We start from the raw sequence: 19,182 nt of genomic DNA on the forward strand, positions 1-19,182 counted from the left end.
GAAAGAAAAATAAAGCAACATATTTTAAAAGGTCAGAATCCTCTTATGTTGAATTTTTTCCACTAACCCAAAAAGTGAAAAAAACATTTTGGTGACACTGCATTACAGCGTTCATGTTATTGTTGAATGTATTTTTCATAATATAACTGATTGGGTAATATTAAGATTATTTTGTGCAGCTTTGTATATAGGATATTAAGATATGAACGCATTGATAACGCGTAAAGAGTTTGAGACGTTCTCTTTTACAGGGATTTTTTCCCCTCAACTTTTATTTATCTCACGTCTACTGTGTCATTTTCACACCTTACGTGGAAACTTTATTTTCAAACCTCCCATAAGGTTTGTTTACCATCGCTATCATTTATATCGGCTAAATCAATGAGCAGACTCCAGCTGGGTGGGCGCATTTCAGGGGCAGTGGAACTCGAGCGCGAGCAGGAGAGCGCGGCGCTGATTGGACAACAGAGCTGTATAAATTGCCGCAGTGTCGTATATCTTTCTTTCGTGGAGATTTAGTCCAAACCCCAATGCGGTCTGAACAAACTGCCCAGGGCCGACATACGAGAGAGCCGTCGCGCACAGGACCGTCTTATTTACAATGAAGGAGAGAAGAATCAGCCAGCCTTTAGTAATGCGTTGTAAACTAGTTTTAGTTGGAGATGTGCAGTGCGGGAAAACCGCAATGTTGCAAGTCTTAGCCAAAGACTGTTATCCTGAGGTATGTCCTGCTCTCTCTCACGTATTCACTGAGCGGCTATTGATGTCTGTGTTCGCTAGTAACTTGGATGCTTGCTTATGTCATTATGCAACCATATTACTGTGACTATTACGCACTGCGTTTGGTTATCCTGTATATTCTTACATCAAACATCAAGGTGATACTTCATGTGTCTTTCTCATGTGAGTTGCTGTGCACGTGTTGACGCTTTTGCAACAAACCACCACAACCTATGATATATACTGAAACTAAAGAACGTTTTAAACGAAATTAAGTGTTTTTAGGGAAATGTTCAGTCACTAAATAACGGCTTTTATTTCGTCCCCCCTCACAGACATACGTCCCAACAGTGTTTGAGAACTACACAGCTGGACTGGACTTAGAGGAGCAGCGCGTTGAGCTCAGTTTATGGGACACATCAGGTGAGAGAGAGACTGACCGACAAACAGCTGTACAGCGGTGAAACTGCGTAACAGAGCATTTAAACAGTTGAACACATTTGCACTCAGTCGTTTTTTGCTAATTAATAGTTTCACACACTTTAAATATCATTAAATGGACCCACAAATTAAAATTGTCGTCATACTCGTTCCTGTATAACTTTATGTGGAACAGAAAGAAAATGTTTTGAAAATGTCCCAGTGTTTGTTTTCCATATAATATGAGTTACGATGTTATTACCTTTTATTTTTACAACATTTAGTACTAGTTTTAGTCACCTTTATTGGCCTGAATACATGTGATTTGTTCTCTACTTGCTTCCACTTCATAGTGAAGCTGTTTGTTTGTTTAATTCATTTTCATGCATACAGTGAAAGCAAATTAAGTGTTTGTCAAATAGGCTCTTATTCTTTCCAATAGTACTAGTTGTTTAAGTCATCTATATTGGCCTGAGTGGGGTCCAATGTTGTTTTGGACCCTGTTTACTTTCACTAAATGAATAAAACAAGCAGAAACAAACAGCTTCACTGTGAAGTGGAATGTAAACGTTCATCAGAGCAGTTGTAGCTCTGATTTTGTACATTCTAAAATTAGTAACATAACTCACAACTCACATCAATATATCAAATATATGCTCATTGTAGTAACCTGTGTCTTCAGTGCATCATATTGCATTATGATTTTCAGATATACAAAATTATTTTTTTATAATTTAAAGTAGATTTAGAATAGATTTGGATTTATCTTTACTATGTTTTGTTAGAATTACTTACAAAATCACTTTCTGCAAATCATCCACATGCAATAGATTTAGTCCATTCTCGGCTGTTGTGTTGACTGTTATTGGGCTAGTAGGTCAGTCAGACGTTACAGGAAAGACACACCATCAGCACCTGAGCCCTGAGTCAGGGAACACAAGCTGACATGTGTGAGGCGCAGTAAGTGGGTGAAAGGGTCTGGCAGCTCCAACACCTGAGACCAATCCTCAAGCGTCAGATGCTGGCGGCGTGCCGTCTTTACCCTCTGTCTGCCTCTGGATCAGACGAGATGGACAACTGGTTATTAAAATATTCAGGGCAGCGCAGGACAGCACAAGGTTTTGGCATGTTTTTGGAATGTCTCACTGTAGCACGCAAAGCCTTTTCAATGACGTAGGTGGCTTTTTAGAGATACTATTTTTCTCTTTTTTTGAAAAAGATTACACAGATTCACTGTTCCAGAGCCTGTGGTTTTATCTATCAGATTGATTTGGTTAGGGAATGTTTGCACATGTATCTGATTGCGGGTCTTATTAAGATTAGGCTAGTAGTAGAAAGCTGTGGTTCAATGACTGATAGCTGAAGCTCTTACTTTCTTATCTAGTAAAAAGACATGGAATGTTCTACTGATAGTCTTATTTATTTAGTCTATGTTTGGATTGATGGAGTTTTAAGAGTTAGAAGACATCTCTTAAAGGGATAGTTCGCCCCAAAAAATGTATAGACAAAAACAATTAGGTTTCTCTCCAAAAAAAAAAATTATTACTGTTCTCATACCAATTCTGTACCAAACCGTCTCATCTTTCATTCAGTCTAAATTATCTGTCTGTTTCACTTGTTTTGGATGAATATTTTATTTATTTTGCATGCCCTTTCCAAATGCCCTTATTTTATAACTGATATTTCCACGTAGATTAATCTTTGCAATAGTGTATAGGTTTAATATTTTTAAATCCCAGCTGCTGTCATATTGCATGCCAAGTGAAAGCTGGGTTCTTCAGGGTCATGTTGCATAGCACGTTGTGTAACAGATCAGTCCATGATGGTTGATGAATCTGAATCTGTTAATTTTCTGATTGACTTGCTAGGATGAGTGAATGGGAGCTTTTCTCTAATAGATGCTTGATAAGGGAGGGTATTTGGTTTTTCACTCATTCTGTTGTTTGCTCCAAAACCTCACAGAGTGAGGTAATTAAGATTTTTCACCTGTGGAAAACATTTTGCTAGCAAAATAGAATATTTCAGGCTTTTTTATTTGTTCACATTAGAGATATACTGACTTTTTTGCAGCTCATACAACACATTTTCATATGCACAGTTGATTATTAATAATTGCTCTGTTTCTGCTTTTGAACTGCTACTACAACAAATAATAATAGATAAAATAATTTGTATTATTAAAAAAGTATTGTTATATTAGTAGTATAATATATAGTATTATTGTTTATATCTAATATTATAAATGTAATTAAAATTATATCTACATAATAATAATTATTATAGGAACAACAGCAATTAATATCAAACAAGCGGCCATAACATCCAACCAAATGCCTGGAACATCATCTGTGCATGTGATAACTGGTGAATGAACTCTTAAGCAAGAAGGACTTCCTGTCTATGCTCAGTTTAGCTCGAGGTATTTCCTGCTGTGCATTTTATCTAAACACACTGCCTTAATGTGAAACGTTAAAAACACATTTCCCAGTCGTACTGACCTAGAACAGTGAAACAACACTAGAAAAACTTAAACTAACCCCGGACACGCAAGAAGTAAAGTCAAGGCAAGTCACCTTTATTTATATAGCGGTTTTAACAGTACAGAATACAGATTGTGTCAAAGCATTTAACAGTATCAAATTGTAGGAGGATAGATTGTAAGTAATGTAAGAAGTAAAAACCGTAACTGTGAGAGAAAATACATTTTATCATGTACAACAGCTTACTCACAATCTTGCATGGAAGATCAGAGCTTTAGAAGCCAATCAAACAGCTCCCATCTATTCCCTCATTAAGCCAGTTAGGCTTTGTTAATTGTGCACAGCCTCGTTAGGTGGCGACGCGCAGGAGGAACTAGATGCTCGTGCACCCACACGCAAACACTCATCAGCATACGTGAACAAACACACTCTAATCACGACTAATTACAGAAGCTTTAATTGAATTTGCTCATCTGGCTCTCGCTGCATCAGGCATCTCTTCACACACTCTCCAGATCAAAGAGGAGACGGGCATGAGAGGCTGCAACTGAGCCTTTGACAGAGCCTGGTGTGGCCCACTCCTGTAGCTCTTATCATTAGAAATGTAATTCAAGAGGAATATACAGTTTTTATAATTTGTTTTTCAAACAGTAGTTATGGTCAGGTGTCAAGAGCAATTGCTACCTAGTATATCAGATACAGGGAGATGTCTTACATGATGATTGAGTTTTACATCTGAAAGTTTTACACCATGACCCCTCACACAGTAGATCTACAACTCAAATATTTTTGTCCAAAATAAATACATGTAATTAAAAAATTAAAACATTCTTTACATAAGATATAAAAAATATATAACTGGTTTTGAATGACCTACACCTAACCCCGCCCCTAAACCTACCCATCACTGGGGTTTAGACAAATCGTACTAAATCGCATGAGGTCGTACGAATTAGCCACCTCGTAAAATATGTACGAATTGGTCGTGAGATAGCGTTGATAAATTATGAATAATTTACTGCCACTGTGTGAATATGTAATCATGTAATCCATGTAATCAGTTACTACCCAGCACTGTTAATTATAATATGATATAATATAATATTCATCTATAGTCTTTTGTTGGAAAATGGTGGTATATGGTTATAGGTTTATTATTTTCATTCCATTTTTACTGATGCTTCAGTTGAACTAAACCTCATCTCTGTTTGCAAGCTAATTAATATGACAATAGTGACACATTTAAAACAGTTAAATCATAATTAAATTTGCTACAATGGCCTTACTGTTGAGACCTGTACTGTCTAGTGTGTATAAATAGTGGTATCAGGGTTGCCTGTAGATTCATTGTTTTGTCTCATCATATCTCTCCTCTCTTTCTGCTGATAAGCCATATATTCTCTGTCTAAACGTAGTGAGCTGAGTCACTGTCTACATATACAGCAGTAGTACGTGACTCAGAGAGGCTCACACAACACCCAGCAACTGAGCTGAAAGTCGACACTCTAATAAGCACAAATACCTGAATATTGGGCGAAATGCGCCTTTAATGGACTTGCTTTATTTTCTATCGACATAGAGCCATAGTATGAGAGTGTTTATGTGCGCATCCTTCAATGCCGTTGTCGTAGTTACGGAATGAGATGAGGTTTGGTGTGTGCGGGGGACAAGACCTCCTCGGCAACTCATTCTGTCAATAAAGGAATCTCCGAGAGTCACCCACACACATGCACACACCTATTACGAGAACTGCCATACAAACGCTGTTTACATTACTCAACCATCACCAAGTCCCCCTCGTAGCATTTAATCTTCCATATTCAGTCGCATTCACTCCTCTATCACAAGCATCTTATTTGACGCCAAGATTCCGTTATTAATGTTCATCGTGTGGTTGCTCCTGCAGGTTCACCGTATTATGATAATGTCAGGCCTCTCTGCTACAGTGATGCAGATGCTGTTCTGCTCTGCTTTGATATAAGTCGTCCTGAGACTGTCGAAAGCTCTCTGAAAAAGGTGAGACATTTTATGACTTCTTCATTTTTATTAATCTTTTTTTAAAACTTATTTTTCAGTTAAAATATCCTTAAAATAGACGATTTTACTTAAGAAGCAACACTGCATAAAATATTAAGACTTTTAAGAAAATGCATCTTTAATTAGTGTATTTTGTCTCATTGCACAAGCAGATTTTTTCCCACTTGTTTTATGTATAAACAAGTTAAAAACAAATAAAAAAAATGAGAGTGCAATAAGACAAAATACACTCATAATAAACTTATAAGCTGTCAAAACAAATCTTAAAGGGATAATTCAACCAAAAATGAACATTCTGTCAACATTTACTCACCCTCGTGTCATTCCAAACCTGTATGACTTACTTTATTCTGTCGAAAATAAAATACCTTTTTTTTTTAAATAAACGTTTTGAGTGATCTATCCCGTAGTGTTGCTTATTAAGAAAAAATACTCTTTAAGAATATGATTTCTGCAGTATATTAACAGCTCTCTCCCTGCAGTGGAAAGCCGAAATCATGGATTTCTGCCCCAGTACTCGAATAATCCTAGTCGGCTGCAAGACAGACCTGCGAACAGATGTTTGCACATTGATGGAGCTGTCCAATCAGAGACTGACGCCCATCTCCCATGAGCAGGTCAGTGAATCGCACCCTCCCAATGAAAACTAGACTCCTCTTCTTTTTCATCTCTGACTGCATTCAGTCTATCTTTCTGTATGTAGGGCACCTTGCTGGCGAAGCAGGTAGGAGCAGAGGTGTACCTGGAGTGCTCTGCGTTCACATCGGAGAAAAGCATCCACAGCGTGTTCCGCTCAGCGGCACTAACATGCCTTAACAAACTGCAGCCCCCCATAAAGCAAAGCCCCACTCGCCGACTGTCCAAACGTCTCCTTCACTTGCCCAGCAAAGCGGAGCTCCTGACCTCCTCCTTCAGCAAAGAAAGAACCAAGAGCTGTTCCATCATGTGAGCTGCTTGTGCGTCACTGCAGTTACAGAAAAAAACAACAACATATTTTCGGTCTTCGAAAGGGTTGTTTGGGGGGGGGAGGTTGAGAGAAGGGGAGGTCATGACCTTTAATGACCCCTCCCTCTCTCTACACTTATGTTGTTCTTCTTCCATTCTGACACCCCACCTGCAAACATACTCATCCCAACGACAAAGAGCTGCTGCCATTGTTTAAGGTTTTCAGCTGTTACACATCCTCTTTACCAGCCTTTACATGAACTGCATTTTGTATCAATGATCAATCAGTCAGTCGATGAAGGAAATGTAGTGAATACTGGACACTGTCGGATATTTTTATAGGTAGTTAACGTGGGAATGTGGGGTGAGATGTGAACGTAATTTAATATTTAAAGGAAGAGGATGTGTTACACAGTACGCACTTTAGTGAACATGGATGTGATTGTTGAATGGAAATGAGAGGATTATTGAATACGGTTTGGCATTAGTTACTGTTTCAATACAGAATTATGCTTTGCTTGTATTAGCTGGCACTGATCTATGATGTGAGAACTCATGCAAGCATGAGGGGAGGAGCCAAACAAGATTTTATGTCCTTCTGAAAGGGCAGACAGTGTTATAAATCTGCTAGATGAAGCATCCAATCACATTTGTACATCCAGATGTATTGGACATGCTGACACACTCTTTCATACTCTCTCTCTCTCTCTCTACTGTAGTCTTTCATGCGCTTTCTGCCCCTAGAGAACAGGTCATAAATCTCAGCCAATGAGGAGAAGCCCAGCATTGGCTGGGTCATTTCTCAATATAGAGCAGGAGTTATCGCCACAAAAACCCCTTCCAGATGTTCCAACCGTTCTTTTTTAGAAAATGAGATCTTTCACTGAAGTAATTTTAGAGATGGACTGGAAAGGTCATGGGGGATTACTAAGGGACATTGCAGTCCACCAAAACTGATCAATGTTGCATAAGCGAGAAGATAATTTGTATTTTCCAGTTGACTTTTCTTTTACAGTAATCTGCCACAACACCCAATTCTCAATAACAGGCCTGTAAACAACTGATTCTCTTGTTATGTTGTAATGTTACTGGTTATAATCGAGGCTGGACATTAGATTGCATTATAATTTCAGTGATTCTCATGCATTTGGTCGGATCACTGTCACAGAGGACTCTCCTCTCATCCTAAACCTCAGTCTTAAATCCCACAACCCCTGGTTGTGTAATGCTTAATCATAAAACAACTAAATCCTCACTTTGGTTTTATAAATGGCCAAGTAGAAATGAACTGAGAATTCAGACGAGACAGCATTACGAAGAATCTGACCTCAGAATAACTTCAGAATAATTTACAACTCAAGTAGTTCATCAAATTTAACATGATCAAAGAAATGGTTTGGGGAATAATTTACACTACCATTCAAAAGTTTGGTTTTGGATTTTTATTTTTTTTAAAGATGGATAATTTTCACTAATTTAATCTAAAATGTTGTAGCACTGGATATTGTGAAAAGTGCACATTCTGTCAAATCTAAATTTGCATAGTTACCGTCTAGAGAATGAGAATGAAAATACTGTATATAAACTGGTCTCGCCTTAACCACGCATTTGTACAACTCAACATTTGTTATTATTATATCATTGACTTTGTAAATTCTCACTCGAGTTAATCTGAAAGAAACTTTAGGAGGTTGTTCATCACTTCATGCAATTCTAAACTGTTGCTTAGCAACAGACAAGTCAGTTAAGCTGGACTACATGTCCAAAAACCATTCGAGAGAAGTGGAGAGATAGAAACAGGGTGTAAACAAAAGTGAAAATAAGGACAAGTTTTCTCACTGTAGCATAACAAATGGCTTTTTCATGGCTATAGTTTATAGTTTGAAACATGAAACATCTTACAAACCATCATCTTGATATGAATTTGTTACTGTTGTCTGGTTTAGTAGCACTCTTATATGTTATATGTTTGATGTGGTGGATCTCCACAATCCTTTTGTTACTGCGGTCTGGAAGTACATATGTTGTGCATAATCAGTTTTGTACAGCCCTTTAAATGAAGTCTGTGAAGCAAACAAATTCAGAACAGACTGTATGATTGTGTGTGAAATGTAACTGTAACTTATTAATAGTTGATTATTGTTGATTCTGTTTTATTCTTTAGTTTCAGACAATCTATTTTATATTGAATATTGTTTATTGATTATTTTCCCTTGTCTCTGAAGTCATGTGTTACTATTAAATTAATTAAAACCTGGATTTGGTCAATAAATTGTGTGAAGGTTTTCGTCTTTTTAGTGCTAGCACTCATTTGGAGAAAATCCCTAATCTAAAAATATTTTGCATTTCTATAAACGTTTTACATGTGAAGACTTGCAGATCCAGTGGCAGTCCAAAATATGAGAAAACTAACGTCTAAAGAAACCGTATATACATTTAACATAAAAATGAAAAAATAAAATAAATTGAAATGTTTCCCAGCAATCTCTATAAAATAAACTGCACAACCATTAAAAAAAACTGGAAAAATCATGGAAATTCATTAGTCAAAAAGAGTGGGAACCCTGTATCTTAAATCAGGAGAGATTTCATAATCACATAAACATCCTTATGGCAGACTCTCAAATTACCTGGCACTCAAAACTAGGCCAACAGGTCTAAGAAAAAACAGGTGTAAATCATGTGATTCTGCAGGAATGCTATGCAACAAAACAGCGTAATACTGAATAATGAAGCAGAAACAATAAAAAGATTTCCTGTATGCATCTTCACCTATAACAGAACTTCAGTAAGCGCAAGCCGACAAGCAGACAAGACTATGGAATATATGGTGAAATTGTTAACTTTAACTAACTAACTAAATATATATTCCTTGAACAATTTTGATCCATCGATTTTCTTTATGAATCTATCTAGTCTATATCCAGTTTCTAAAGCTTGCACATCAGACAGGCTCTCAATTGCATCACATACCAATGCACTCTAAAAAAAATGGTGCTATATCACTAAAAGTGGTTCTTTGGCTTGTGATCATAGAGGAACCACTTTTGGTGCTGTGTAGCACCAAAATCTTGGTTCCCATATGATTACGAGCCAAGAACCACTTTAAGTGCTATATAGCACCATTTTTTTTAGAGAGATAGGGCAAACTCTGTTCTGTTACTGATCTTTGCAAGTCCCTTCACAAACCTCATTTAGTTCATTTAGTGTGATCGCTCCGTGCCACGCTCGGTACACGCTAACCGTGCCGGAGCATGGAACAGATACTATTTTGTGCTCGCTACTGTCATCATTGCGACCGCAAAAAAATTATATTACTACTACTACTACAACACTACACTTTTCAATTAATTTAATTCAATCAAGTATATTTAGGTTTATAATGGCTCTGGTTCTCACCTTATTGATGAACAGGAAATGTAGTTTGCAAATAAAGCTACAAATTATTTCATTAACGTCAGCTGCCTCCGTAATAATTCTCTGATACATCCAAGTGAAAATCAATGCACGACATAAATTATAAATTAATTATTATTCATTATTTGGCAGAATAGTGGGTTTCTCTGTTATCTGGCACATGACATAAGCGTGCTCCGGCCCGGAAAGTTTAGTGCAAGTGTGAGTGCAGGCCAGCAGGGGAGTGGGGAAAGGGAATAATCGCGCCCGGGCTTGGTTCAAGGCGACCGTGCGTAGTGTGAGTACACCCTAAAACTTTAGCGGAGCTTCCGCTGACTGTCGTACACATGTTCTCAAGAGAGTGGTGTTCCAGTGGATGACGTCGGACGTAGGCATAGCGTATGATCTGGTGAGAATACGCTAGTCTCTAAAGAACCAAGTTTTGTTTACAGCAAAGAAAAACCAGTCTCCTCTTGGCTTATATCGAATTTGTCTGACATTTTTCTTTTCAAATTTTAATTTTGTACTTCTAATTCATGACAGGTGGTTTGTTTTGCTCTCTCCTCTGCGCTTCTGATTCGCTTTAGAAGGCCTTTATTAACCCCCCAGATTCCTTTGGGGGCACTTTTTATGATGGATGGATGCACTTTTGTGTGCTTCAAAATCTCGACCACCATTCAATGCCATTATATAAATTGGAAGAGCCAGGACATTTTTTAATATAACTCTGATTGTATTTGCCTGAAAGAAGAAATCATATACACCTAGGATGACTTGAGGTTAAGTAAGTCATGGAGTAATTTTAATTTCTGGGTGAACTATCCCTTTAAACGCTACGATAATTGGGCACAAAAAAATCTTTCAATTGCTAGAAGCAGTAAAATTATGCTGAATTGTGTAATTCTGCATAATTTCATAATTCTATGAAATTCTTCGCTCTAAAGCTAAACCAATTCAAAAGTACTTATCTACATCAGTCAGTTCTTTAGTCTAGTACCTTTAAATGGTAGTGAACATGTCCACACTATAGCATATTAATAGACAAAGAGTGCTTGTATACCACACCATGATCAACTCTTTCATTTAATGCATTAGTTCAAGACGACCTTGACCAGTCACAGTTTGAAGCATGGCTTTCAAAGGAAATTTCTAGGGAAAAGAAAAGATATAACCTGGATAAAACAACAGAGTCTGATAAAAATCCAGCATCAGAGAGGGAATGCTTAGAGAAAGAGCTCCAGCATCCAGCTTCTTGATGTCCTCTCAACCCAAACAGCCCCAGTCCCTCTCTCCTCTCTAAGGCTCTGGGGTGTCAAGTAAGGGAATGACAGAATGCCGGCTCATTACCAATGCCTCACATCCAACAGACAGAAACCTAGTGAGAGAAACTGGGGCGAAATCAGTAAAGGAGGGAATGAAATGATGGGGGGAGACTTTTTCTTTCCAATTACTGACAAGCTGCAGTCTGCCATGCACACAAACACACACACACACACACGCAGCCATCGAATCAGCCACCGTGACTCCAGCGCTAACAATGCATAGATCGTCTAGAACTGTTGAAACAATGTGGGATCATAATGACAGGAGAAAACACGTATGTGTTCAGTATGTGAGTTCAGACCTTCAAATGTGGTGTCTATACTCTTTCTTATGCACCTTTTCTGCTTGTGTTATTCACCTTCCCATACTTACATTATCAGATGAATGTTGTTTAATGGATTTTCTGTGCTGTTTCAATGCAACAATCTCAGTCAACCCTTGTTGAATCCGTCAGGGTGACTGTCTGTTCATTGGAGCAGAAAGCATGTCACACACACACACACACACACACACACAAGAACAAGCTGGTCTTGTGGCCTCAGGAGAAATTAATGTACATAATTAGCATATTAAATTTATTCAGATATTAGCATAAACAATGTGAAACCTCTCAACTCACATCATCATACATTTCTGATTTATATTACATGTCCTTTTTAGAGATGCATGATACATGCAGCATATTGGTTTTCAGATCTTTTCATGTATCAGTATCAGACAATACTGAATATATATCAGATTATTTTGAATATTTTATTGTTAATTTTCACATTTTAATTACCTTTGTCATCATTCAATGCTCACTTGATAAAGGGATTCAAAGTCAAACCCATTTGATGCTACATATTTTAAATATAAGTACCCTCAAAGATTTAAAGTTAACATTTCAAAAATAAAATACAATTTGGAAAACTCTCTCTCAACAACAACAAAAAATCATTTCAAGAACGTCTCAACTGTTTTTCTCCATACAATGAAAGTAAATGGGGTCCAAAACCTCATTGGACCATCTTCTTTTGTGTTCTGCCAAAGAAATAAAGTCAGATTTGCAACAGCATTTGATGATATTAATACTAGTGTTGCGAGACTCAGCTCAGACAGCTGATTTCTGCTGCGTTGGCAACAGTACAAAACAACCGCACACATGTGCCCTTGTATGAGCATACCTCTCACACTGCCGTGGGCTTTTTCTTGCCAACGGGGTCCCTAAGGCTGCCCTAAAACCCATTGGGTACACCCAACCCCCACTATCACTCACTCTCACACATATGTACAGTGTGTCACAGTGAACCCCTGAGGTATGCTGATAATGGGTGAGCATATTTGGCTGTTTAATTAGCCAACCGTGGTTTTATGGCATCTGGGTCTCTGGGCCATAGACAAGAAAGAAGGTGTGGGTTGTGTCAGGATGGCCATACATGTCTGGATTTTAAAGTGGCACAGGGTTTTTGCTGGTTACAGCTGAAAAAGTTGAAAAACAATATTTTAGTGTAAAACATAATCGAAAAACCTATTTTAACAACCTTCTACGGCCTATTTTAAAGGCTACAAACTGTCCGGATGTCCCATTTTTGAGCTCAGGTGCTTAACTTTGGATTGACCTGTGCCTCTGTAAGCACAATGTTGTACAAGTTAAACGTACAAGTTAACTAATCCTATAAAATTTGGTCTGCAAAAACTATTTTATGAAAACGAGATATGTTGTATGTGTTAATCTGGATATGGTACTAAAGAAATGTATGTCTCTTAAGGACACAATTTGGAAACATATGGAAACCAGCTGGGTGTGAAACTGTAAATAACTAATTAGGTCAGGGTGCATTACACATGCAGTAGTGCCCACAATCACAGCAGGATGGGGCAACTTCCCCAAATGCTTGTATATGCTGCAATATCATGCAGATATTGGTAACTTATTTCGGTAACACTTTGTTTTAAGGTGTCCTTGTTACACATATTGCATGTACTTACTATTATAATAACAATTAATTATGCATAATTACATTCAAGTAACCCTAAGACAACCCCTAATCCTAACCATATAGTAAGTACATGTAATTCATTAATATTACGGAGTACTTAAATGTATAATTACACTGTAACAAGGACACCTTAAAATAAAGTGTAACCCTTGTTTCTTACATGCAAAAAAAAAAAAAAAAAGTGTGTCTTGATACAATCTTTTCCTGTTAAAACAGGAAAAAAACAATAATACACAACAATGAAGCCTGATTGCAATTCCATGAGTATAATATGTTGTCAATCAAGTATCACAGCAACCGACAATACGCCAGACAATGAACCGATGATTAAAGATATATTTTAAGAAAACTGCTGCCATAGCTTATTACTATCAGCATGAGCACTAAAGACTTCAAAGTTAGAGATTTGAGAGAATTTGAAGCAGCTCCAGACTTATGCAGACTAAAGCAATGGTCTACAACAGGGGGTTCCAGGTGGGATTGCAGGGGGTCTGCTGATTACTTCAAAAACTCAATTACCGGTAATATAAAAAAAATACATAGAAAACGAAAAATACAATATTATGAAATATTATTAATATTTTTAATGGCAGGGTAGGTGATTTGGTTCAAAAACATTATGCTGGTTGAAAGTCTCTTCACATGTCGATAGCACTCATTAAGTTAAGTGGTGTAAATGTATTAGAATATCGTCTGTGTAAGGCGTAGGATCCAAAAAAATGTTCGGTCCGAACATAACGATAGGCTGTCCTACCTGGCTGTCAGTATGTATTTGCATACCTCTGCACACCCTGTTTGCACAGACATGATACGTCATCAGCGCATTCGATGTGAATGAAAGACGCTATTATTGTAACATTAAGCGTTTGTTATGTTTTCTCAGCGGTGAATGAGACGTGAGGTAATCTGACAGCATTGCATTCAATCGTCCACCAACACAGTCTCTCATCGTGTCGCAGGTTAGTCTCTGGTCTGCCTGAGTGCGTTTGCGGTTTGGAGGATGCGTGGCTTTGCAGAGTGATTATGCAGGGAGGGTGGGGATCTTGCTTTCAAAGCTAACTTGCTACCGCTAGCCTTTCCGAAATTGCTTATGCTAATGCAATTTCCAAATATAATAACAATTTATTTATTATATTATATAAAAGTAAGTAACTTTAGAGTTAGTTGTCTTTCTAATATTAAATATATTTAGTACAATTAAATTATTGAAAATTACTTTACCATGATGTTTTATTATTAAATGGAATCGGAAACAGAACTGGGAAATTGCTTACGATTTACAACACTAAATGTAGTAATGTAATAATGTAAAATATAATAAAATTAATTTCATAATAATTATTAAAAATAAAAAAAAAATGTAGACGTTTGCCATATTTTCAAATATTATATTATATTTTATTATATTATATCAAAGTATATGTCTCTCCGCTATTAAATGTATTTAGTACAATTAAATTATTTTTCCAATATTTTATTATTAAATGAAATCGGAAAATTTCATACGATTGCCAACTCTAAACCTTGGCATCAAAACAAAGTGTGTAAATACATTAAAATTAACATTATTATCCACCAAGGGATCCAAAGGTTGAAAACTTATGGCATAGATTAAAGCAAAATATTCAATACAATACAATATTTATTGTAAAGCAAATTTAAAAAACAACCGAAGTTGACCAAAGTGCTGTACAATACAATCAAAATTCAGAAATAAGATGAATAAAACAAGACTTTCAAATTTAAAACACAACAATAACAAAACAACAATTTAAACCAATGATCAAGGGGTATTAAAAGCTAGAAAGAATAGATATGTCTTCAGAGCAGACTTAAAAGCAGAAACAGAGAGGGCTAATCTAATATGAAGAGGTAGATTGTTCCAAGCTCGATCACCTCATTTTTTAAGTCTAGATCTAGGCACGATGAGTAGACAGTGGTCACTGGATCTGAATGCTGTAGAAGAGGTGTACGGATGGAGCAGGTCAGTCAAATTAGGGGCCAAATTATTGAGGGCTTTATAAACAAATAACAGAATTTTAAAATCAGTTCTATATTTGATAGGTAACCAGTGCAGTGCAGATAAAATAGGAGTTACTGGCTCATACATACGGGTGCCAGAGAGTAGTCTAGCTGCTGCGTTTTGCACTAGCTGTAGACGAGAGAGGGAAGACTGAGAAACACCGTAATAAAGTGAATTACAATAGTCTAAACGAGTTGTTACAAAAGCATGGACCACCATTTGGAAGTTACTCTGTGATAAGAAAGGTTTCACTTTAAAAAGCTGACGGAGATAAAAAAAAACAAAAACAAATAAAGCATGATTTTACAACAGCACTGATCTGTTTGTCAAATTTTAAGTTATGATCAAACAGCACGCCAAGATTTCCAGTACACTGAGTTACATATGGGGCCAGAGAGCCACAGTCAATATCTAACACAAAATTTTTCTTATGGCCAAAAATAATTATTTCGGTTTTATTTTCATTTAAATTTTAAAAATTACTTGAGCACCCAAGCTTAAGTTCTTCTAAACAGGCCAACAATGGGTGTAAAACATTTTTATCATTAGCCTATGCTTTAAAGGAAAATAGATCTGAGTATCATCAACATGAAAGGGTACTTTATATTTGTTAAGAATGGAAGCCAGAGGTAACATGTACAAGGTGAACAATACCGGCCCAAGGATTGATCCCTGTTGAGCTCCACAATTAACATTAAGTAACAATTCAGTGGATTACTGCTAGTTATGTGTAAACCGTTTACAACTCACATATCCAGAAAGATCGGTATTGTAGGCCACTCTGTAAGAGTCTCAAGGTCATACAAAGCCATAATCAAAATTAGCCACAACCTTGAGCGTGCCTGAGAGGAGCAAGTACGTGAGAGAGAAAGAAAACAGGAGTAGATATGAAAACATGAGTATTCTCTTTGACTTTACAGTGTCAGACAACACATTTACTGCAGAAAGCATGTAGTCATAGCAACAGCAGTGAAGTCTTAGTGCAAGAGTGTCTGTATGTAGGTGAGTGTGTGCACACAGATTACTTTTCAATGGCCTGAAAGAGAAAAATCGAAATGAAATATTTAACGGATTCAGCTCTCTTTTGAACACTCATACATTCTCAGTGTGAAGATGAAAGCGGCAAACAGGCGCTTATCGGGCCAACTAAAGCGGTACATTTTAATTAACACCTGTGCCCTGCTTTTATCAGTAATCAAAACCGTCTCTATGCAACCCTTTCCGTGCGATGACCCCATTTGAAATTACTTTGATTCGAATGAACACAAATGACGATCAAGACTGCGTATTAATGTTCATAATACTCCTAGATAGCTGTTGCTGGGTGAGATACCATTAGTAACTGATTTACCTGTAACTCAAACGGCAGGCATCCTCCTTAGATCATAAGTGTGTCAGAGTCTGTCTCACCAGCACAAACCCCCCCCATCAACAGTCTGCACCTGTTTTGAAGGAAGTTCTCTTTCTTCCTCAGAATAAAGGGAAGCCCGGCTTTGAGATTTTCCACTGAGGGAAAAGTCACTTCCACCCACACATGGAGAACACCACTGCAGGAGGAGGAGGAGGATGTGAACTGAACAATAGAGACTTGCGTGTCGGTGGAGTTCCGTAGTTGAAGCCCTGACATGCTTCACCCTGCCGCCCAGATAAGCCTCTCTCCCCTCTCTGCTTCTCTACCAGCCCTTCATCCTGCCCCGCAACAACAGCCATTGTTATAAGACAAACATTACAGTCTATTTCTGTCAAGGCTGATCAAGTAAACAAGGTGGTGCTGAACTTGCACCGCCAACCTCTTTTTATTTATCTCATCACAGAGACTCCGTGCCAAACAAACACTAAAAAGGGGCTTGCAAGCTACAGTTTCAGTAACGTTGGAGCTAGCTGTCATATGAGAAGTTGTCACAAGGACTATATCTCAGTAATTCTCAGGTTTTGAGTCAAAAATCAAATGATACAAATGTGTTTTTTCTAGCAGTAATTTTTATGTGGGTTTCAATCACTGCGCTCCAAACTTTCTTAAGTTAGAACCATTTTTGTGAAGTCTGTCCTCCTAACTTCCAAAATCAATATATCTTATAACCAGTGAACATTATTTAACCACATTAGCATGTACTTCAGGTGAAAGCCAACCATAAAATCAAGGTAGATTTGAACTGAAACCTGAACCTGTGCTCTTAAGACAAGCATGTGTTTCTTATTTTTTCTTTCTTTTTTTCTTATTAATAAATGTCAAATCAAGGCAAGTTGTTACATATTATAAATAGTTATACATTTTAAAATATTAATTAATTAATTGTTTTACACTACTGTTCAAATGTATGGGGTAGTTTTTTTTTCTTTTTAAGTCTCCTGTGCTCACTATGCAATGATCAAAATAGATAAAAAAAAATTAGTAATATTGTGGAATATTACTTCAGTTTAAAATAACATTCTATTTTAATATTTTTAAAAGTGTAATTGATTCCTGTGATGGCAAAGCTGAATTTTAAGCATAATTACTCCAGTCATGATTCTTAAGAAATCATTCTAATATGCTGATTTGCTGCTCAAGAAACATTTATTATTATTATTGATATTAAAAATAATTGTGCTGATTAAGATTTGTGTGGAAACTGTGATATATTTTTTCAGGATTCTCTGATAAAAAAGAAAGTTCAAAATAACAGCCTTTATTTGAAATAAAATCTTCTGTAACTTTTAGTAAGAGTCTTCACTGCAACTTTAATGTGTCCTTGCCTAATAAAAGTATTAATTTCTTTCAAATAATAATCTTACTAACCCAAATTTTCAACGGTACTGTGCATATTGTCATCTGTGTTTCATAATTGTTATAATTTTGCTGAAAAGCTTTTCCATTTAATGACAGGTTGCATTATGACAGCTTACCCCTTATAGTATGACAACATGTTCTGCTATTAGAGGATTGCATATCATCAAGAACAGGAAGACATTTATTCAAAGTGCTGAAAAAGGATCTGTGAAGGACGACAGGAAAAGCACTTCTTCAGGGAAGGATAGTATGCCTAAAATAGCTTTGACCAGTTGCTACACGAGAACGTGTCTGCTGAGCCACTCCGGAAGCTGCAAGTAATTAATATAGAGACTTGCTGACAGAAGTAAAATCCTCTAACATGTACAAGGAAGAACTAGGCCTTGCTGAACGTGAACGCACTGAATTCAACACTAAATAAAAGAAAGCCAGTGAGAGGTGTAAATGAGACTAGTACACTCAGACACAAGTGCTCTCAGACACTCTCTCTCTGTGAGAGCTCTCACTTGTACAAGAGTTCCTGTGAGCTGCACTCCATTAGGATTTACCGTCAGAAAATATGAGATTTATTTAGAGAGTTAGCGAGAGTTTCACAGCAACAAAGCCCTTTATCAAAGAACACACATACCAAAAAGCATGCATTCTAGGTTCTGTTTTGGTACATGAGGCTTGGGACAGTGTTTTTTTCCCCCCCATCACAGGATGCTTTGGTGGGGCCTTTAATTCACTGGCACCGGACAAAGGCCTGGGATAATATTCCTGGTGATTGGCCAGTGAAACATCATACCCACACATTTTTACATAGACACAGGCATCATATTCAAACATTTATACACCTTCACCTGTTTACTGCGGTGACTGTGGACTCAGCCGATCGGATCCAGTGTTAGCTGCAGAATTATCGATATGCATGCAGTCAATATGACAGTCTCTCCTGTACTCAAGCGATTCCTGCCCTCCTGTGGTGAGACAGAACATGAAAGAGAAAAGTAGTTCAGAATAAAGCTTTTCAGTGTTGATTTTGTCTGCTAACAATGTTCAGGGGTACATTCAGCAGTGTATATTTTAAATAAACAAATAAAAAAT

The 19,182-nt window shown here is 37.1% G+C and overlaps 1 protein-coding gene across 1 annotated transcript; it reads left to right on the plus strand.

The window, feature by feature from the left end:
* The first annotated feature begins 502 nt into the window (after window positions 1-502).
* Window positions 503-8,868, plus strand: LOC306859348 (rho-related GTP-binding protein Rho6-like). The gene is made up of 5 exons (XM_079400357.1): window positions 503-721; window positions 1,056-1,143; window positions 5,527-5,636; window positions 6,140-6,274; window positions 6,361-8,868. The coding sequence occupies exons 1-5, from the start codon at window positions 602-604 to the stop codon at window positions 6,604-6,606; spliced, it is 699 nt and encodes a 232-aa protein (XP_079256483.1). The 5' UTR covers window positions 503-601; the 3' UTR covers window positions 6,607-8,868.
* Window positions 8,869-19,182: the final 10,314 nt, after the last annotated feature.

This window comes from Barbus barbus (assembly GCF_936440315.1).
Source record: "Barbus barbus genome assembly, chromosome: 40".
Classification (NCBI taxonomy): Eukaryota; Metazoa; Chordata; class Actinopteri; order Cypriniformes; family Cyprinidae; genus Barbus; species Barbus barbus.